Genomic DNA, 24,650 nt, shown 5'->3' with positions numbered 1-24,650 from the left:
CGAACAATTTATTATATTTTGATACTGCTAGGAAATACAACTCTTCGAAGTCAAATCTATATTGGTTTTCCGATTCATCTTGCACTTGCATTTCTATTTCTAATTGAATTTTTTGAAACAATTCCCAGCCCTCTTCGATCTTTTTTTCGTTTTATTTTTAGTATTTCAGCGTTGCTATCGGTCTTACCTTCATCGACATCATTCAAAAATCTTGTTAGCTGACCTTTCAATACCCCTCACCTCTTTATTTGCGTTGCCGTATCTTGATCACCCATTATTATTGAACTTCGTTCTATTTGACTGATATCGATTTCAGTGACAATTTATTTAGGTAATACTACGACTATTATGCGATAGGGAATTTTATGTGCTGCGGGAAGCCCGATAAAAAAGAATTAAATTTGATCTTACCTCGTGGTTTTGATGTTAATCCACACTGCTTTAACACGTGAATTTTCGCTTTATTTGGTTTTTTAACGAATTGTAATTTATTTTTCGCCTTGCTATCCTGTTCGAAGGACCATGTAGTTTTAGGGAACGAGAAATTATAATTGTAGAACAAATTGTTTCTGTTTATTTCGTACGTTCGCACTAGTTATTTTTATTAATAATAAAAATTAAAAGATAATTATTAGAATTAACAATTTTAGTAATACATAATTAATTAAGGTAATACATTTTGAATTTCAATATAAATTTCGTCAATTTTGATGAAGATTATTGACCGTTGATCGTCGAGGTCTCACGAAATACTGAAATTATATCGAGATGTCGACGAACAACGGCCGTATCGTATTTTTGTTATCGGTGTTCCGAACAACTGTGAAACATTTTGCACTATTAATCCTAGAAACGAGTTGTTCGATGATCATACTAGAACATGTATTAATTATTTCATTTTGAATTTCTGGACTAAGGTATGTCGCATTACGTGGAGCTGTCTCTAAATGATTGGCTAAATTTTTATCACCAGCTTCAATTTTAAATCTTAACAATTCTCTAAAATTACTTTCATTATAAATTTGAGAATTTTGTAAACTTATGGGTCCTGAATCATTATGGCCTCTCAAAGCCAGGCCTTGACGTCCACAAAAAATAATTGTTTCAATAATTGGAATTATTTTTTTACGGTTTTCTTGTATTTCAATTTTTAACTTATTATTTAACTGGACACCCATAGATTCCTTACTTTTATTGTACACGGATAATAAATTATCAGCATCTAAAATTGAATTATTATGATATTTTGTACCTTCATGTTTGTTAAATTCCTCAATTGCTTTTTTCCAATTAGAAAATTTTTCTAAAACGAGTTTGCCTAACTTTTGATTACCACGACCACCTTCGTTTCTTTTAAAAAGAACACAAAACTTGCAAAATGCACCATCAAGCAATTTTGAATAAGTTAACCAAGACCATTTTCTTAACCAGTTAAGTTGAAATTTCAATTTTTGTTTCCCAGTTATGGGAAATTTAAAAGTATGATCTGGTTCCCAAATTTTTAAAAGAAGTTCAGCTCGTTTATTTGAGTCAATCTATAATTGAAATATAATTGAAATATTAATTTTAACTCAACTAACTACTTAAAACAAAAGTTGTAAAAATAATGCAAAACCAAATAAACAAAATATAACTAAAATTAAATCAAATCCAAAGCTTAAATGCAATTATCTAGCTGCATTGTAAATTTTTTTATTTATTTATACCAAAAGCAGTCTACAACTAATTGTATAAACCTTTTCTAACAAATTAATTTCATGCATAATATAAGTTTAATTATAAAATTATATTTACCCAGTACTTACTTAATATAAAATACTTAATATTTCTAATACATAATTTTTTAAACTTGGAACTTATATCATTGATAATAATTTTATTAGTTATTTAATTATTTAAATTTTTATATTTTTATTTATATTTATTTTATTTTATGTGTTGTGTTGTGTTGCAGGCTACAAAATATCGGTATTTTTCCCCGGGACACAATTTTTTAATTATTTTACCATATATTGTAAAATTGTATGTACTTTATAATATTTTAGATTCTGAACGGAGTGAAGAATGTATTGATTTTACAATGATGTGAAACTTGAAATTTAATACAAAGTTCCTCATAAGTTATTCTTATAAACTTGTAAAGAATACATTTATTTTATATTTGAAATATAACTTTGAATAATATTAGATATGCATTTTTTAAATCCTTACCTTGAATAGAACCACATTTCAATTGAACTGTTTCCAGTTGTTCATTCGATGAGGACATTGTATACTGGTATAGTGTAAATTCAATTAATTTAATAAAATAATACAACATTTTAAATATATATCTTATTAAATAAAACGTGAATATTTAAATAAAATTTAAATGTAATCAAACGATTATGTGATAAAGCAACTGTCATGATAGCGTGATACTGATAATAATAGTACTGATAAGAGGCGCTGTCTCTAGACGCTCGTATCCATCGAGATATATAAGAATACTGGAGCGCAACAAAAAAAAAACGGTCAGGTCGCGACAGCCGACAATTGATGCTATCTCCTCCACTGTACGGCAAGAAATAGTCTCAATTGTACTCAGCTTCTAATAATTGTACGTAGGGGAACCCGTGGCAAAATGGGGACGTGGGCACAATGGGATATCAGCTATTTTCAATACGTAACGTTTCGTATCGGTTTGCCCTGCCTGAAATAATAATCTTTTACCTCCATGTTACTATAAATAACGTTATCACAATCAAAACGCACACACTTTTTCAGTTATTGACAATTCATTGTTTTGTGTTGATCGCTTATAACATTCTTCGATTCTTAACTGCAGGTATATTATTCAATAACATGAGTTTTGTTATAATCATACCATATAATACACTATTGTTAGATTGTTATTTTTATTTACGTAACATAATCGAATTTTTGGGAAAATATCGCAGTTAAGATATAAACAGCATACTGGGGCAGAATGAGGTATACATATGTAATTTCCCATTCCGCCCCATTATTTTTTTTTACGAGTTTAAATTATTTATAGCAATAATTGCTGTTTTCATAATTTGTTTTTGTCTTTATTTAGTGAAATGGTACGTAATTAAGTTCGAAAGACGGAGAGGCAAACATGATCAACCGAAAGTACGGATAAAGCAAATTATGTTGTACTTAAAAAAAAGTTTCAAAAAAGCTGCTCAGCAATTTGCAGTTCCAAAGACAACATTAGAGTGGTATGTAAAAAAGAAAATCCCGATTTCGTAATTGATAAAACTAGTGGAAAATATAAATGTGTTTTTAATGAACAGCAGGAATTAGAATTGGTTGATTATTTGAAGTTTATGGAAAAAAGACTTTTTGGTTTAACGATGATAGATTTTCGTGAATTGGCTTTCCAGCTTGCCGAAATAAATGGTTGTTCTCACTGTTTTAATCAAGCTAATAGAATGGCTGGTCAGAATTGGATGAATAGTTTTTTATTAAGATACCCAGATTTGAGCATAAGAAAACCTGAAGCCACATTTGATGCTCACGCTATGGGTTTTAATAAAGTAGTTTATACTCAGTTTTTCAATTTATTAACTGGTTGCATTGATAAATATAAGCTGAATGCGAATAGAATATACAATTGCGATAAAACTAGTATCACAGTAAATCCAAAAGGACAGTCAAAAGTATTAGCTACTAAAGGGAAACGACAGGTTGGTATTTTAAAATCAGCTGAACGTGGAGAAACGGTTACTGCGGTAATATGCGTTTCAGCTAGTGGCGCGTGTGTCTCTCCAATGTTAATTTTCCCGAGAAAAAGAAATCAATCACATTTTTTTATGGGATTACCATCTGAATCGTGGGTTGAATGTCAAGAAACAAGATGGATTACTTCTGAATTTTTTTAAAATGGTTTATGAAATTTATTGCATTTTCGAGGGCAACAAAAGAAGATCCAGTTCTATTACTTTTTGATGGTCATTCTTGACATACTAAAAATCTTTCCGTTTTTAATGCAGCTAGAGAAAATGGTGTTGTTTTATTTTCCTCTCCATTGTTCTCATAAATTACAGCCATGTGACGTATCATTCATGAAACCATTGAGCACATACTATGAAGATGAAGTCAGAAAATGGCTCCGTTGTAATTCGGGCAAAGTAGTTACTTTAGGAAATATTTCATCATTATTTGGTGCAGTTTTCATACATGCTGCGACCTTGAGAACAGCTATGAAAGGTTTTGAAGTAACTGGAATATGGCCTCTGAAGAATAATGTTTTTACTGATGAAGATTTTTTGCCATCGATTGTAACTGACATTGTACCGACTACTTCGTCAAATGAAAAAGATGCTGGTGTAAATGAAAACGTAAATGATCAATATTTGAATTCGGAAACGACCGAACAAAATACAGTTGTTTTGAATGAGCCGCAGTGTACCTTTGCTTCATAATCAACAAAGTACATTTCCGATTGAATTGCCTGAAAATATTCTACCTATTCCAAAAGTGAAACAAACAGAAAAAAAAATTCACGAAAGAGAGGTAAAACAGCTATTTTAACGGAATCGCCTTATAAGAACGACTTGTAAATATCTTTAGAAACAGCGAAAAAAAAATAAAGAAGAAAAAGGAAAGAAAATTAAAGAAAAAAACAAGTTAACGAAAAGACAATTATTTATACCTGCATCAAAAAAGAAAAGAAAAGTTTAAAGAGAGAAAGAAGATTCAACTTCAAGTGAAGATGATCCGGATGCCAAGTATCTGTATTGTAAAAAACTATATTCAAAGTCCAATGAAGGATGGATTAGTTGTCTAGAATGTAGTAAGTGGTCCCACAACGCTTGTGCAGGAGTTAAGAGCGACGATGAAGCAACTCATAGATGTAAATAATGTTCAAAAAAAATTAATAAAAATAAGTATTTCTGTTAAAAAAAAAAAATATTATGTTAAGATATTAAAATGTATATACCATTCTACCCCGAGGTAGAGGCAGGATGGGGCAAATTATTATTTTTTGTATTATTAATAATAAAGTTATTCGTTTGATCATTGAAGTGAATTGATATTTATACTGTTAAACATTTATTGATAGAGAATTGGGAGCCTAACATTAAGTAGAATACTGGAAAATCGATTTTAAGCATTAAATATCCCATTCTTCCCCGGGTTCCCCTTTAGTAGTTATGGATTATGGAATAATAATATAATATTATTACTTTTATATAATAAATTGTACAATTACTTTTATTTACTCAAATTAATAAACGTCAAATATTATTTACAAATGACAATCACGTCTGGTGTTTAAACATTACACAGTAGGTACTAGGTATTGAACTTACATACTATTAAAGAAGTTTTGTTAATTTTTGTCTAACAGATGTCCGGTTTTTAAATACCTCTACCTCTTTCTTATTATATTGTTTTTCATAGTGTGGCATTCTAATGTTTTAAAATTTTTGACATATTAATGTAAAGAGGTTGTATTCGTGGCTAGGTGATGCAAAATCTACATTAGTAGAATGAGAATCAGATAAATAAAAGTTTACTTTTATTTAAAAAATTCTTTCCAGCGCTTTCAATAATAAGTAATTTTGACCGATTATGAAGTTTTTGTTCATTTAAAATTATAACTTGGAATGTCTTCTAGTTGCTGTATAATTAATGAAACAGCATTAGAGATGCTTAACATTTATAGGTATTTGAATTATTAAATCTGTTTAAACTAGTTTCAAGTAAATTATATTTATTATTAGATAATAGATTTTTTTCCATCCATTCATAGAAATGCCGTTAATCGATTTCGACATAATTTTTCAATTTTTCTCAATTATCTTCAAAGTTAAATAATGCCATATGTCATCCACAAACATGAATAATTTACTTTTGAATAAAGATGCAGGTAGAGTTAATATATATTAAAAAACAGTATAGGGCCTAATGATGTACCTTGAGTCACTCTATAATCTTTAACACAATGATTATTGTAATGAAGTCCGATAGTGGTTAGTTGTTGTATAACTTGAAGTAAGTTACATCGTCGCATGAAAAAGTGCATCGAAGTTAACGGGGGTCACATCAAACAATTTTTTTAGATAGCAATTGTAAATTAAGTAAAAATAAAGTAATTTGATTATTTTACAGTGTAAAACAATGTGATAATTAATCATACATGTTAAATAACAACAAACAACTATCATCATCGTTAATCTTACAGTTTTCTCATACAAATCGATGTGTAACACCATTTTTTTTTTAGTCGGCGATTCGATAATCAAAAACGTATTTGATGAATCAATTTACCAGCATAATTAACTTTGTAAGTTCTTATTACATTTATAATAAATATCAATTAATAATTACTTAATTACTAATTATTTATTATTCACCAACATAATGTTTATAAAAATTAAATTGTTGTCTGTTAATGTTCACTTAAACAAATAATAATAATAAAAAAAAACTGTATGGTTTGTTTCAAATATTAAATTGCTTAATAATTATATTCGTTTTAATGATAATAATATGTATTATTTATAATTAAGCTTTCATTCTTCTTTGATTCACCTGCGTTCAATATTACAGTAGTACTAAATGTTTAAGTTTCTTTTAATATAATATATTGGTAATAAATTATTTCTGTAAATCTCATTAGGTAACCTAACCTAACCCACATTTTATTTTAACAAAATCTTAAATGTCAATTCTTAATGTCAATTAAGTTAGGGAGTAACATTGTATTTTAGATTAAATGTATACCTATATCATTAAATAACAATACAATACATAACCCACAATATTTTTAAATTGTGACATACAACCTAAAATTCTCAGTATTCAATATTTTTGGTATACAACATCTTTTAAGTATAAGTTTTGTTTTATTATTTAGTTTTAAAATCTTATTACAGGTATTTAATAAAAAACAACTATGAATTACTTATAATTATATAATTATAAATAAGTAATATATAAAATAGTGCATTTAATAATTTATTGTGAATTTAATAATAGTAAATGCATTTAAGTTATATCGATGCAAAAAAACCATTTGGTGGATTCATTGTTTAGCCGGTTTTGGTGCTTGCGAATAACTAAAGACTCTTTAAAAAAATGTCTATCTACTAGAACAGAGGTGGCTGAAATATTGTCAAAAAATCTTTTGTCATCTTAGCTAACACAGGGAAGTGAACTTGGTACATCTCAGTGTTGCCAACTCGGATATAGTAAGAATCCCTAAGACAGTATTCATAAAATCCCTAAGTATGATAAAAAATCCCTAAATAATTTTTTTAATATTAATGTTGAATTTGATATCGGTTTAGAACTTAGAAATCTGATATTTGAATGGTTACTAAATACAAAAAAATCATAAATGTATTTATATCAACGTTGTAAAATGTTTATTAAAAAATATACATACATCTTACGTAACATAAACAAAAAATTAAATTATAACAATATAATATTATAAAATACATAGTTATTTCAGTCTTTTGAAATATGCGAGAAAGATTGATTAATAATACTTTTTTTAAAATCATTAGTAATACAAAATAAATGAGAAATATTGATTATAATATATTAACTTTGTAAAACAAAAAAAAAAAAAAATAACAAAATATAAAAAAACTTAAAAGTTAATACCCAATTACTTTTTGGTAATATTGTAACAAAGTAAAAAAATATTATAAAATAGGTACATGGTTATTTCAGTCGTTTGGATAAAATAAGAAATATTCTTTAAAAATACTTTCTTCATAATCATATTAGTTATACAAAATAAAAATAGTCAAAACATGAAAACTAAAAACTTAACCGTTAATTACTTTTGGTAGTAATTGTAAAATAAAATTATTGTTAAATAGTATTGCACTTATGAGTAATGAATTTAAAATTTTAGATATATATTTTGTAGTTATTATGTTTTCTTAAAGTCATACATTGCTTGTTTCAACTCAATCAAGTGTTCTTTTGTTATTTTTAAATTAACACAACTAGTGTCTTTCATCGAATTTTTCGCATGTAATAAACCTTTGAGCGTTTCAGTTGAACAACGATTACGCTGTTTAGTTTTTATGATATTAATTAAAGAAAATATTCTTTCAACATTTGCACTCGAGTGTGGTAAACATAAAATACCTTTAACAAAACTTAAAAGTAAAGGGAACATATTTGTTTCATCGCCACGCTTCATTAGTGCAATTTTTTCTCAGAATGAACCAACTCTCAATTCGGTATCATTATCCAATACAAATCTTTTCATTTCTTCAATACATTGTACAGTTCTAAATTCAGAATCTAAATCTGTTATTTGGTTCTCTTGAATAATGTTTGGAAAATGAAGAGCAAGTGAGGAAATTGATTGTAATTGGTTACCATATATTACCCTAGGGTCCAAAAACTCAAATTGCTTTATCACATTCAACTTTTTCAAAGGAAATCTCTTATAAAATTGAGTAGCAGCTTCTATGTAAAATAGTAAACAATTATTTATGAACTCATTTTTGAATTGGGGTTTTAAGCAACTAATATTTATGTAAGCCATAACTTTACCACCAAGATAAATGTCTTCATTTTTCAAAATAATTTATAGGATTTTTAAATTGAACATCTTCTAAATGTGTATTATTTAAATATGACGATTTAATATAATTTTTTAATAAAAAATGGTATTGACAGGATAACCGTTTGTATAGCAGATGAATCAATAGAATTAGTTTCCAAAAACTCAATAATATGGTTGAACAAATATTCGGCAGTAGCTGACTGAATTGGAATGAGCGATAAAAAGTAATCACTAGTAGTGAAATTACTATTAACTACACGTGCAACCAAAGCCATGTGTTTTATAACTGATCGATCCGTACTCTCATCTTCTATTATAGAAAATAATTATTTTGTAAGCAAAGAATAAGTTTATTTTTTTCTACTTGACCAATAACATTTTTCATAACAGCTTCAGATTTTGTTTTAGCATAAGAAACATTTTCAACTATTTTCGAATCCGGGCAAATTTTGGAAAGATTTTTGTTAGGTGAGTCATTGAGTTGAAAGGAATATTATGCTCCACTCCGTATGCACATAAGTATAATTCTGCAGATTTAATTTGATTTTAAAACTTTGTACAATTACTTACAGATGGCATATTAAAAAGGGTTAGGTTTTGTTCCACACCAAATTGTGATAAAAAGAAAATATGATCTCATAAGCAATTACCTATGTCATTATTAAAAAATAAGTTGTTTTTTATGATTATTTTTATTATATTATACAATATGTCTATAATAAGTTGTTGTATACAAGAAGTCTGAAATTTTATTTATGTTTTATTTTGATTTTATTTATGTATAAAGGGTTAAAAAAAGTTATTTTATTATGAGTTTTTTAAAAGTTGTTTTTTATAAATTGTTTTGTTTTAAGTTTTTATTTTATAAATTGTTTTGATATACAGGAAGTTTGAAATTAAGTTTTATTTATGGTTTATTTTGATTTTATTAACATTAAAAAGTTATTTTATTATGAATAAAGATATAAATGCCCAATGATCTGTTTTGACATCATGTATTTTTTGGTCCCAATTATCTACTTAACTAAAATTTTTTTCATTTTTATTTATTAAAATACTCTAATATGTAGAATTGTCAAAATAAAATTTTTTGGTTTTGGTTGAATCACTGTGTGGTTCTGAAAGGGTTAACGAATGTTAAAGCATATATTAGTTCAGTCGAAATTCTGTTCACCATGTTCTATCAAAATTATGCAGATTTTCAAAAACATTATTACGAACAATTTAACGCTCAATGGTGCCTGTCAAGAGAAAAATATAAGCAATTGGGTCCATTTATCTGCATAGATTGTTCGCATCAAAATGATGACGCTAAAACCTCAAGTATCGATTAACGCGTTGAAGGCAGCTAATAATTTCTCAGCCAATACAGCCGCTTACTACTTAATCATACATGATCGCATTTTTCAATACAATCCGTTTACGGGGGAAGTGAGAAAACTATAATACAATAGAACTTCGATTAACTGTCACTGTCGGAACCGGGGCTATGACGGTTAATCGAGTAGACGGTTAACGGAAATTTTGCAAAACAAAACGTGTACATACATATACACACATTTATTATATTTTTCTACGTGTGTGTACTTTAAAAAAAAATACTTACATATAACAAATTATAAACATACATACCAGGCATATTATAAAAAAAAATCTATCATTTTAGTTTGTTTTTTTGATTCTCTAGCATTTTTAGCAGCAATATTACGTATTTGACGTAGAAGTAAGACTTACGTAGCATTTGATTCTTCTTGTACTTCAAACCAATCAATACACTTTGATAACATCGCTTCTGCTTCTGAATGGCTAGTTAGCGGTTATAAGTCAAGCCCTGAATCTTCGATATCCTCATCAATTTCTTCTTCTTCAACGGCAGTGATATTCAAAATAATTTATTCATCATTCAAAATTTCAAATCCTCCATCCTGCTTATCATTTTCTAACCAATCTGTTACTTCTTTCGTTGATAATATTTCACTGTGCAGTCCATTATTACAAAATTGTACAATTTCTTCAACACTACTAGGCTCAGTTTCTTCAGATTCGCACGGTATTATTTCAGGCCATAGTTTGTTCCACCCATTCTTCAAGTTTGAAACACTCAAATCAGCCCATGCACTGGCAACATTGAATATAGCATCCTTTATTGTATATTTTTCCAAAATTCTTTAATACCTATAGCATCGTCAGATGACAGCAAACTTTCGATAAAATATTTTCTGTACCGACGCTTCATATTCTCAATTATGCCATAGTCCATAGGTTGGATAAGAAGGGTTATATTTGTTGGAAGAAAAGGACATGTTATATTGCCATCATCACTTTTCAGTTCTCCAGAGATGTGTTGGAGCATTATCCATAAGCAGCAGTGCTTTAAGTGGCAACTGTTTTTCAGGGAGATGAACTTTTACTTGTGGTACAAACACTTTATGAAACCAATCAAAAAATATTGTTTGATCCATCCAAGCACTTTTTTTGTGTATAATAGTTCACAGGCAGTGCATTCATATTTAAATTTTTAAATGCACGTGATTTTTTGGATTTTCCAATCACCAGTAAAGGTAGCCTATGATTGCCGGTTGCATTTGCACAAACCATTGCATTGATCCGATCTTTTTGAATAAGACCTGGAGCTGTTTTTTCCGAAAATGTTGTCAAGTGTTTTTTGTGGTAAGGCTTTCCAATTGAGTCCAGTTTCATCACAATTATAAACTTGTTCTCTAACAATTTTAAGATCACATTTATTTTCAATTTAAATTGTTCCTTGAATTCAGCAATGACTGCACTATTCGCACTAAGTTTCTCTCCACTTATGTCTAGTTGATGAATTACGTGACGAAATTTAAACTTATCAAGCCATCCCGTTCTTGCTTTGAAGTTTGGATCGCCATCTAGTTTTTTATTCATTTCACTTGCATTGGTCGTAATAATAGGACCAGAAAGTGGAATTCCTTCGGGCTTGAATAAACCACTGATACATAACGTTGTCAAGTTGTTCATATTTTGCCAATTTCATGGTTTTACGACTTTTGACATCTCCATCGTTGATTTGCATTTGCGACACATGTTGCTCAATTTTTTCAGCATCCCGTTTTATGTCATTCACTGTTGTTCTCCCCACACCATAAATCTGAGCAATATTTGTAGCAGTTTCACCTATCTTCAAACGTTTAATAATTTCAAATTTTTGATTGAATCCTAATACAACACGTTTCCTCTTTTCTGCCATCTTCGAAACACGACACATAAACTACGAAAATACTAATACACACGGTACACACTTACACGTAGGCTGTTCGTCGGTCACTGATTAAATTACAATACATACATAGTACAATACATACACATATAAGCTTATAGTTTGTTATCACGTTTATCGCTTATATTGGATATGTACATATTACAAACTATTTTAATACACTTGATAGTTACTATGTTGGGCACCACCGACGAGTTTATCGCGATCGTCTAATCTCCTAATTATTTTTTTTTCGGCGGTGACCGATGATGGATAACAGAGAGTGACGGTTAATTGAAGTTCTACTGTACATGTATATTTATATGTTATGTTTGCATTTATGTTTTTTCTTTAAAATGCATACTATTATTTTATAATAATAATAATAATAATAATATGTAATATGCAATATTTAATACATAGGATATACAATATTTATAATCATACTTTTTAATCAATAAACTAATACTAATAATAAATAAAATGGGTTTTTTTTTCTATAATATTATACAACTGAACGGGGCAAAAGCGTAATAATAGTAATAATAATCGCGTTCGGTAACCAACTACTTCGTGCGCTGCACGCACACACCAGCCGACCTGCGTGTATGTGTGTATATATGTCGTATGTAAACTTAAGAACTATTGAAAAAATAGGTAACTGCTATGAAAAAATGGTAACTCAATTGAAGTAATAATAATGGCCATATAATTTAACAGAAACAATAATAATAATTCCCGGCCCTTTTGGTCCAACAAGTAAAAAGAATTTGAAATGCCAGTTTGACACAACCGATATAACTAATAAATACGTAACAGGTATTAATAATAAATAGGTAGTTCAAATAATAATACAAAGATAACTCACAGTTATTAGGAGCGCAGACCTAACCCGTAATTTCGATTTCCCAATTTCCTGTTTCCATACAGCATGGTGCGGGATAATATACCAACCCGGATTCTTCGCAACAGGCATGTGACCTAACGCCTCATTTTCCTCCATAAAACTACAATTGGCAACACCTAAGTCCTTATTCTGTTTCAGTCTTCGTTCTAGATATTCGAATCGCTGCACCGCAAATCTCATGCATATCGTTAAACGGGAGATCCTGCTGATCCCGTCTGAACGGCAATGGTACGCTGTATCGACCCTCTGCATCGATAGTAGACTCGGTGGTAAATCTGTCCTCGCAATATCCCTTGTCAGTAAATTGTAGAGCGCTTTTTCTGGCTCTTCTACCTTCCAGAACCGCTACATCAACGATTCCATTAAATCTGAGAGAGTTGTTAACATACAATGTGCGTTCAAGTCTTCTTCCTGAAAAACCGGACCGATTAACCACCCATCCAAATACTGAAATGTATGAGGATGGGAGCCCGTGACCTAATTGCTGCTGTTCTCAAATCCACACTTGTGGAAAGACGTCTGCCCCTAACAGAAGTTCAACCGGAGCTGGTGTATCGAAATATGGATCTGCGAGCTTCAGATGGGAACAGCTTTCCCTGATGCCGGTAATTAATTGACGATTCGGCATATCCGCAGTGATTGCAGTAGCATCTACGCTTTCATTGTTATGATCGGAGCTGTGTCATGACGCGGACGAACAATTAAATCTACGGTTCTTAATAGATCCGGAACACTGACCAGAGAGCCCTCTCACTGAAGTAGTCCATCTTGACCACCTAAGACCCAACCGGGGAGCCGGGTCCAATTCACCAGATACTCCTAAATCGAAGACAGATTTAATACGGTCAACTACCGTTGAGCGTTTAGCTAACGCACGCTTTTTGGATCGCGTCGCACGGTCTTCATCCATTATGAAGTAAATAAAATATTAAAATAAAACCAAAACCAAAGGGATTATAAAAAATAAAATGCAAGTACAAAACAAAATGAAATAACTAGCAATTATACAAAATAATAACGAACAGTGTAACAAACATTAAAACTATCGTGAACGATTACCACAAATAGATATACGCAAATAAAATAATAACACTGATATGAGTGTAACACTAATATAAACAAATATAAAAAATTTGAACAAGTATTCTTAACCGAACGCAATCACATCTGACGATTAATAATTATAAAGCAAACTCTAAAAACATGTAGTGATCGCACCACCAATCACATGACACGTACGCGCAGTGTAAAACAAAAAATATATAATAAACATAAAGTAAATATATAGTCCAGTCAAATTAGATCAAAAATCGACAAAGATCTGAAAAAATTCGCCCCCAACTGAATTTTGGCACACACTTAAAATGTACTTTCCCAATCAACATACTAAAAGTCCTGACGCCTAACCCCTGTGCATATCTCTCCACCCCCTAAAAAGGGGTGAAATCTACCCTCACACTATTTTTATTATAACTCGTTAACCGTTGAACTCACGACAAAAAAGTACAGAACAAAAATTAAAGACCGTAAAATTTACTATAAGAATATAATATTAAAATTACTTAATTTTTAACGTGGTAGTTTTAAGTAAACATTTTTTCAGCCAAAATTTATAGTTTAACACCAAAATGACCTATTAGAAAAGTTATAGCCATTTTTTTTTGTTACATAATATACTAATTTTTATTTTTTTTTATATTTATTACCATTAGATGTAAGGTTATTGTTATCTCCGGCACTGTTATATCAGTAGGGTTGATAATACGAAACAATTTCGAACATAATATAAAAATTCACCAAAAGCTGAATATTCGCATACACTTCCTGTATGCTTCATTAATGATTATGATTAAAGTCGTCAAGCTTACCTTTAGTACGTAGCCCCCCCCTCATCATCCTTCAAAAGGGTTATTTTACGATGTTTTCACTTATAAATCACTAGCCTTGGAACTAGCCTTGGAACGACCAAAATATAGGTATGGAACTAAAATTAAACACTATTACATTTGCCATAATATTATATTATTTTGCTGTTTGTATTGGCATGTAAACAATGAAAAAATGTATATTATTGGATATAATTGTTTATTTGAGGGACAGGATAATGTTTTTTAAATTTTGTTATTTTATTATATACACAAGGTAAAAACTTACAAGATAATATGAGTTGTAAGTACAACTTTTATGAAATATGATTACAGTTACATAATTATTTATAATATTATTACTTATTAGATTATACAGGTAGGTTCAACTTAATTCTAGAATTCTTACAGAAAATATTAAAATAAAAAAATTATATACAGTAGTTTATTAGGTATTTACATACGTTTTTACTTTAATTTTTTTCCGTGTGGATGTTGTTTTGCCTGTAACCAAAAAATAAAATTGAATGCTTTTTAGTATTTCAGTGTATAATTATTTTATTTATATATTTAAACTTTAAAGTAATTTCATACCCAATTAATTAGATGATGCAGTTTTGCTCTTTTTTGCATATTTGTGGTTCTTTATCGGGTTATTCGTCGTCTTCGTCTGTGTTAGTGGTTTGTTGTTCATCTGTATACAACTCCACGTCGTCGTCGTCGTCATCGTCATCATCATCACAAATCGGTGGCTGGTTTAAACACGATGTTCCTTGACAATTTTTACATATTATGGAACATCGCATTCCTGCTTTTTTACAGCCACAATTTTTCTCACATGATTTGGTGCAAGTACAACTTATAACTGATAGAAGGGAGTCTGTTGCTGGTGGTTTCTTTGTAAAGATCGGAATTATTGTGTTATCTGTTTTTTCCCAGCCCCAATGTAAGGGATTATGTATGTTCCCACGCCAAAGTTGTATTTGTAAGTAAACCCTATACAAATGTTGCTTTGCTGAATCAATTGTTGGTGGAAGTGGAGAAAGTTTGACTTCTTTTTTGCTGGAAGCCACTGTTTTTCGGAACACATCATACCTGTGGTGATTCAATGTTTTAGTGTTTGCTGGTGCTTTAAATAATTTTAACAAGTACTCTTCTCCCACACGCAATATTTCTTCATGTGTAGCTGATTCATTGTTAAAAACTAATAATGAATCTCGTAGTTCTGGATGTGCTTGAACAGTTTTTAAATGTTTAATTTTCCCTTGTTGAAAGACAGCTGACGTTGTATCACACCCTCCAATTGCATGTACAAACAAAAAATAAGGAAGTTCAACTTTAAATTGTTGCCGTAAATTTTGAATAGAGTATGATCTAGTTTCCTTACTTCCTTTGCCTGGTTTCTTAAAGATTATCTGCGAATTATCTGTAGTTAACGTCAATAAAAGTATGATCAAATCTACGTCCTCTCCAATGACCACAACTTGTGTGTAAGAATTTGATTTTTGTATTGCTGTATGTACAATGAGTGTGTCAGCATTGTCATCTGCTTGTAATACGCAAATGCCTGACTTCACTAATTTCTCTGTCAACATTGATATCAGCCCCAACTTATTTTTGTCATTTGATAGAAATGATTCTTGCGAAATAATTATGTCCATCGCCTCTTCTATCAATATCTCAGTACCTTTATTCAAATTTTGTCGCCGTTGTCTTTCGGAACTTTTTATATTAAGATCACTATTTGTGTACCCGTCAAACACAACTACGCAATTAGTACTGTAATGCTTTTTGACGTAAATGATGTAAGCTTGAAGTATATTCCTGTACTTTAAATTTGATCCCCACACAACGCGGTGTAACAAGAAGCCCCCGTCAATTATGTGAACGATAGATTTGTCTTGGATGTCGTAGGAACATGTAACAGTTGGGAAAAGATTGTATAAAATCGATTTTGGTGTTTTTCTCATATGGCCTGCTTCGTCGAATAAGGAGAGGGGAATAGGAGACAATTCATATTTGAAACATTCTTTTAACTCATCATCCGTTTTCACTTTTAGCATTATTCTTTGGAAAAGTAACGACGGATCTATTGGAATAATATCGTCTCTGATCTGGATTGATAATCTTTTAGCACTTTCCAAAGTTATCACTCGGTTATTTCGTTTCAATTTTACCTCATTAAAATGTTCACCAATTATATTTTTCATTATTTGTTGACCCACTTCTTGAGCTTTGTAACAATTAACTTTTTCATTGCCTACAACCCCTGTTGAAATTGAAATTAAATCTTTTAATTATGGAAAAGGGTTATGCACTTTTAACCAGCTTGAAAGTTTTTCGGTATGCTCAGTATCAATTTTAATTCTGGAATCACGTTGATCAACGTGTTGCTCAGAAGTAAAATTATAAGTATTGGCAAGTTTCTCCACTTGGTCATTAATTGCACTTGCAATTGGAGTACCTAGAAGCCAGCGAATGAGAACACTACTATTAAAACCTCGGCCACTAGTCAAGCCACCTGAAGTTTTCATGGAACGCCTCAAAGTTTGTTCTATGGTCATATCGGACCATGTGCCACACCAAAACTTACTTGACCGATTAATTGTAAAATAACCTTCGTCGCAAATTTTTTTTAACTCTCCAGGCTTCATATTTGTTTTCAATCCATACATATCTTGAAGATATAAATGAGCTGCTTTGGCATATTGAAAATGTCCAGACGAATGAAAAAAAGGTATCATTTTTTCAACACATTCTAAATGAGCATACCAATTACCTGAACGTTCTGCACAAATAAATCTAAGTAGAAGATGAACTAGGAAAAAATACTGAACCCAAAACATAGCTGTTTTCCCTCTTGATTCAATATTTTTAATATGACACTCAACTATACTCATAACATCCTGCAGTATTTCTACATCTTTAATATCATCCAAAGTTAAGTTTGTGGAATTTGTACTAAAAATATAGTTTTTTAAAGAATTTTTTTTTGATTCAGGCAAGTACAGTTCATCTAAAATAATTTTTCCTAAGCAAAGTTGAGTGAGAAAATGTGCACGTGCTGCTCTCGAGTACGCATGACTAGTCATCATTTTTTCAATCGAGTTGGCTGCATAAACTGTACTCCATAACTCTTTCAGCCCACTACCTGCCATAATATAACCTATCGCGCCCATGAATGACATCAAAAGATGGAAACCACCAAGACGCACTACTATTATTGGTTCAATTATGTTGGTTGATTCAACAATTTTTCGAGCTTTTGTGTACAATGGTTGATCAAAAGTTACAAAACAACATTTTTGATGTACTTTTCTACATTATTCAACAGCGAAGTTTATAACCGAATTAATACAGTCAGGAGAAGAAGGTGGCAAATTAAGAAATGGCAAAAAAATTATTTGAGTATTTATGTAGTCTTGGGATTCAGTGATTTTTTCCATAAATCCATTCCAACCCGGATATTTATGTACACCAAACCACTGTGGACACATCCAGTGAAGTTCGTCAGTCGACAATAATGACGTTTTATGAATCGTGGGCCTGATTTTACTTAAATCCTGAATTTCAATTTTGTCGTCATCGTTGGTCGATTTTTCATATGTAATTATTGGAACGGACTCAATGTTGCTGATTGTCTCTGCTGTAACTGCCTTTTTAACTTTTTCAATACGTTTATTCCAAAGTACTGCATTTGTTGGTACAACACACTGAATCCCACCCATTGTGTGAAATGTATTGTAACCATCAAGGGTAGAAATATTGAAATCGGCATTATCGAATACAAATTGTGAAAAACTATTTGGAGCAACGTCAGGCTGTGGATATAGCAACGAAGATATCTCAAATATATAAACGTCAGTATAAGAAGAACAAAACCCACAATTTGAAAAAATATCTATTGCACGTTTTGTACCAAAATTTCTATGTAAATATAGACCTAGGCCTAACAAAATAGGCGAAATAAATGAGCGGGGTCGGCAAAAACTTATGATACTGTGTGCTAATGGTAAGTATTTATTTTCACATTTTTTTTGATTCGATTTTTTTTTTGTATCACAAACATTAGATAAAAATAAATTTAAACTTTTTGGTACATCTTTTGCAGCATTATCCATAAATTGGTTTGGCGAAGGATAAGAATTGAGCTCGTAAACTGTTAACCTTATATCTTCTCTTATGATTGAAGCTGCCATTTCTACTATTCTTAACCGTTCTTCGTCCTTATTTATTTTTTTTTTTTTGAAGTATACCACGCTTCAGTCAACATTTTATATGAAGTATCCTTAAAACTAACAATTACTTTTTTTCCTTGAGTTGTTGTAATAATTAAGTCCTCTCCATACTTCTCAATCAATTTATTTCTGAAAGTTCTCTCGTCACATGTACCATTCATTTTTTCATACAAAAATTTTAATGTAAATTGGCATTCATTTTCACCCTCAATATACTCGCATACATCACTAAACGCTTTAAACGCATCTTCATCTTGTGGACGTCCCCTCTTCTTTTTTTCTTAGGATGATAAGCTTTTACTAAATTTTCTTTCGCAAGATTTATGATAGATTGCCTCTTCAGCAACTAAACATATAACACTATCTAAACGTTTCAAAACTGTTTTTCCCCATTCATCATTCCTAATTTTTGCAATATCTTCAACCGATTGTTTAAAATGAAGTGTACAAACTTTATAGATAATATCGCGACGTTCCTTACTTTTTTTAATTCATTCTCTAACGAACAATTTTGATCACAAAATAAACAATTTTTCTTAAAATTAAATACGTAAGTGGAACGTAATTTACCTTTGACTGGTGATGTCATCATCATTTCTTTTTGTTGGTTGACGTATTTCTTAATGGTATCCGGCCTCGTATAGTTTCTACGGCAACCAGGATGAACTTGAACATTTTCTAAATTTACTAACGTTTTCCATTTGTCGTCTAAACGTTGTTTACTCGAATTTATGAGAGTGGCGATACCTTTAGCCTTCACCAAAACACTTTCACGTTTGACTAATTCTTTTTCGCAAATAAAACAAGAATTAGCCATTTTTACAGTAGCTGAATATGATAAACAAAATTTAAATAAAAAATGAGACGTTGGATGTTATACGCACACACGTATACACAAGGTTTATACGACGAACGTATTGTAACGTGACACACTGACACTGTGATAACTAATTACTGTTGACTGTAAAGCTCGTTGCACACACTCACACACACACACACACACACGCGCGCGCGCGCGGTATTATTGGTTGCAGTTATCGGTGTCGGAGTTGGATGCACATCATAATATACATTGTTTACTACAGACTATTTCCGATACGATTAATATTTAATCTCGATAACCCGATATCGTCGAAGAAGTCGGAATGATAGCTATACAAATCGGATATAAATATTTTTGTCAGATAATCAGTGGCCTGTATAATAAAATGGTTGGTTTTCCACACAACAATAAAATTGTTGTCGGTTTATATTTTAGAATATTTTATAAACCTATATATATTATATAAGAATACTATACAATCACTTAGAAACTTTTGATAAGTACGTTTTTACCGGATGTATGTAATATAATAACAAAATTTAAAAACATTATCCTGTCATTGTTTACATACCAATATAAACATCATCTACCATTCTCCTGTAAACATTTTAGTATGCAAAATAATATAGTATTATGGCAAATGTAATAGTGTTTAATTTTAGACTGACTGGTTCCAAACAAACATCTTTGTACATTGAAAAAATATAACTTGTCAATAAAAAGTTATTTTTTTCTTGAAATTAAGCAGTCTTAAGATATAGTTTGTATAGTTTTATTTTCTACTAGCTTATTTTAACAATAATAACCATAATTTATTTCAATTTGATATTTTTAAATCATTATATTGTTCCCAAAGTAAACGCATACTTGTTGGAATTCATACTACCTTTTCATAGTAAATTGTTGTTACTTGTTTTATTTTAGTATCAGTGATCATCATGGTTAATTGTTTTGTTCCAAAATGTAATCACGATAGTGAAAGAAAAACCTGCAGGTTTTTTAGATTCCCTAAAGATCAAAATTAAAAAAAAAGTGGTTGGATAATATAAGGTAGGTGTAACATAATGTAACATAAAGTGAATTTAATTATATACATTAATACATAGTAATGTGAATAAATTTTAATAATACTTTGTCTCCTGAAAAAATTATGATGTTATTTTAACTAGGTAATTTTTTTATTATTGTATGATTTTAAGATTTTATATTATTATAAATAATATAAATATCTTCAAAATAAACTGTTAATATTTTTTGTATTTAAATTGTGTATTAGGAGAGCTGATACGAGTCCTAGAAATAATTCCCGTGTTTGCAGCTGTCATTTTATTGATGGTAACAATGCCAAAGGACCTTCAATTTTCAGCTAGAATAAGGACAAATTATTTAAATTTGAATCCCCGGAAAAAAGAAAAAAACGTCGTACTCATGATGTAGTATTGGATAATTTGGATGTAAGATATTTAATTCACTTTTAATGTATTTCATATTAAAATATGTCGTACATAATTACTATTACGTAATAACATTGATTATATATAAGTATTATTTGTTGAGAGTCAATGGGTTTAAGAAGATTTATCATTTAAATATTTTAATTTTAAACTTAATTTATTTTCAATTAAAAAGTAAATATATTTTAACAGAAAAATGAAGTCAGTTCTTTTTATTAAAATTTGTCACTTTTTAAAATATAAGTCCTGGTGTAGCATTATAATTAATTTGAAGTAAAACATTATTAGTGTTTCTTATTGTGTATCTATTTTCTTTTTTTTAGATTAATATTATTGTACCAGAACAAACACAAATTGATCTTGATGACATGAATGAAAAAATAACATCAAATATTAATACAAATATTTCTAGTACCAAATCAAATCTAAATTTGTATATCTAAATGTTTCAAAAGTCCAAAAAGAAAATTATCTTTTGAAGATGGAGGTTGAGAAGTTGACTAATGAGATATAATTAATAAAATCACAGCCTTTTTCATTTTGAGTCACAGAAAATACAGACAATTTAATAACTTATTACACAGGAATGCCAAATAAATCAGTCATTGACTTGTTGTTTGGTATTTTTAAAAGCTTACAAATAAATTATTTTTTGGGATGGAATGTAGAAAGAATAAATAGAAATGATCAAATCTAAATGACTCTTATGAAACTTCGTCTTAATATTGATTTCATAGATTTAGGTGTTAGATTTGGATGTAGTCGTAAAACTGTCACAAATACGAGCATAGTGTTAACTTGGATTCATATATTCCACACTATCCTATTTAAAACATTCATGAATAATGTACCCAGTCAACAAAAAAATAAGGCATGCCTACCTACTGTTTTTAATAATTTTTTGAACTGTCGAATGATGCTGGATTGTACCGAAATATTTACAGCAATACCTGGCAAAATGGATTTACAAAAACTCACTTATAGTAATTACAAGCACAGGAATATTTTAAAAGGCCTTATTGGAGTAGCACCTAATGGTGTATTAACATTCTGTTCTTCTCTTTATCCTGGATCAACTTCAGATAAAGAAATAGTCAAACATTGTGGAGTCTTAGATGTTTTTCTCATATTGGCAAATAAGGGATTTCTTATTAGTAATATATTACCAGATGGAGTTTCGGTAAACATTCTTTCATTTTAAGGAGCTCCCCAGTTTACTCCAAATCAAGTAACTAAAACATTAACTATTGCCAGAGCAAAGGTTCATGTGGAACGTGTCATCAATCGTATTAAAGGATTCTGTATTTTAGAATTTATCCCTCCAAAATTATTGCCATATGCATCAAAAATATTTCAGGTGTGTGGTGCTCTGTCAAATTTTCAGTATCCTCTAATTAAAGAAGTTGAAATATTTTATTTACAACCGAAAGAGGATTAAAAATGTTGTTGCGCTACCTATTAATTATATAAATCAAAATAATCATGTAGACAGATGTTATTTTCAACATAAATAAAATATTCTTTTTATTATAACAATAAACTAAATAAATATCTTAAATCTTTATTGTAAGGAGATGTATTACTTTTACTGTAACAATACTTATAATTATAGAAAATTGAGTATCTTTCTCATAATATTATGTAATAAAAAAAAAATTGTTCTTGACTAGTTTCTTGACTTAGTAATATAATAAAAATAATAATATAAGTTTGGACATGTTATGAAAAAATAAAGTTATTTGTTTAGAAAAGGAATAAATTGATCAAAATAAAATTTTATAATTTTATTGATATTTTCATTTCAAGCAAGATCTTTTTGAATTTCTACAATAACTAAATCTTTAAGTGTCCAAATAACAAGGTTACAAACCGTTCTGTTCAAAATATGAAGTTGTCCTTGAATTTGAGCATAATAGTCATGTTGAAAATTAATACCAATATTACCACATTCGTCATAAAATATTATAGAAGAATAATCATTTTTTAATCCAGTCTCAATAAAATCATTTCTAAATTTATATGGACACTTTACTTCAATAATTGAATCATCACCAACTAAACCATCTAGCGATGCACCAATTTTTCCACATTGGTGTAACCATAACCCAGTTGGTGAGACTTCTTTTCCTGTAAATTTCTCAAACTCTAGAAGGCCATGTTTTTTATTTTATTTTCCCCATTGGATTTATTTTTCCAATCTAATTTATAAGTGCCTACTAACCGTTTAAAAAGTGATGGTGGATATTTATTATGGTTAATAGCACATAATATAGGACCAAAATTACTGGCTGTAATTCTATACCTTCTTTTCACTAACCATAATGAATTTTAATCTTAACCAACATTGTTTTAAGCCAATTTTACTATATCATCATTATAGAAACTTTTTTCAAACAGCTAATAGACCCTTCGAACGTATCTGTTTAGATATAGTAGGACCATTGCCCATCACTCCGTCGCAAAATACATATATATTAACTATTCAAGACGAGTTGAGTCGTTATGGTCTGGCCATGGCCCTACCTAGTGTTATGGGCTACGAGATATCTATAAGATATCTACGAGACTACAAGGCTAAGTTAGTATGACCATGCCTCATGTCAAGGGTAATGCGGATGCTACTATGACCATGACACGTGTCGGGATAGTAAGCGCACCAATAATTACAGTGCACTAATGATGCATTTGAGATGTTATTACACATTCTCAAATTCGTGTCCGAATTTGCAACAACAACAACAAGGACACCTGGTTTTACCCAGAAGGCGAAAACACGACGTAAACAAGAGACGCACCACAATATAAAGGGAGCCCGAAGACCAGCAACGGCAGATGTACCAAAGCTATCAACAACAGAGCACTTTCACGTCACTCAGCCACTTATTTAATTTGTTACATGTATTTTGTTTGTATGCAATAAAACATATTACGTTATTAAGTTTAACTTTCATTCAAATTAACTATTTGGATTCAAATCTGATACTGGCACGCAACAATTTGGCGCAGTCGGTAGGATTCACTTTTCAAGGAGGCAAACCGTCAAAGGCTACCATCAACAAGGAAGATTGCGCAGTCTACCTCGTTGATAACTTCAGAAGAGAAGACCATTCAATTCAACGTTGCAGAAAGTATCAGACAGGATGACAACATCAACGAACGTCGCATTATTGTGAGTGAATAGTTAATTAAATTATTACACGGATATATGTTCAAAAATATAAAACCTAAGAAATATCATTTAAGTAACTGAATATATTTAAGTAGGTCGTAAAAAAACTATTTAGGAATTTTTTTTTTTGATTATTAAAGGGCAATTGATTTATTTGAATTATTATTGAGAAATATTGAGTTATTATATTATTATTGAGGGCATATTGAGTTATTTGAGTTATTATTGAATTATTATATTATTTTGAGGGCATATTGTTGAATTATGAGATTATTATTGAGAATTATATTGAGGGCATATTGTTGAATTATTGAGAATTATTAAAGGGCATATATTATTGAGATTTATTATTGAGTTATATTATTATAGTTGTTTGTAAAACGTATCAAATGAGTGTGAAAGCAATTT

The 24,650-nt window shown here is 30.0% G+C and overlaps 2 protein-coding genes across 2 annotated transcripts; both read right to left on the bottom strand.

The window, feature by feature from the left end:
• Positions 1–758: 758 nt before the first annotated feature.
• Positions 759–2,718, bottom strand: LOC126551069 (uncharacterized). The gene is made up of 3 exons (XM_050203820.1): positions 2,713–2,718; positions 1,253–1,535; positions 759–1,078 (listed from the first exon to the last, which is right to left on the bottom strand). Exons 1-3 carry the CDS (start codon positions 2,716–2,718, stop codon positions 759–761), a joined length of 609 nt encoding a protein of 202 aa, XP_050059777.1.
• A 7,722-nt stretch (positions 2,719–10,440) lies between these two features.
• On the bottom strand, positions 10,441–11,777 carry LOC126551068 (jerky protein homolog-like). The gene is made up of 3 exons (XM_050203818.1): positions 11,556–11,777; positions 11,144–11,506; positions 10,441–10,689 (listed from the first exon to the last, which is right to left on the bottom strand). Exons 1-3 carry the CDS (start codon positions 11,775–11,777, stop codon positions 10,441–10,443), a joined length of 834 nt encoding a protein of 277 aa, XP_050059775.1.
• Positions 11,778–24,650: the final 12,873 nt, after the last annotated feature.

This window comes from Aphis gossypii, chromosome 3 (genome assembly GCF_020184175.1).
Source record: "Aphis gossypii isolate Hap1 chromosome 3, ASM2018417v2, whole genome shotgun sequence".
NCBI classification, from domain to species: Eukaryota; Metazoa; Arthropoda; class Insecta; order Hemiptera; family Aphididae; genus Aphis; species Aphis gossypii.
Note: the sequence above shows the minus strand (reverse complement) of the source record. Positions and strands in the feature narration are given on the sequence as shown.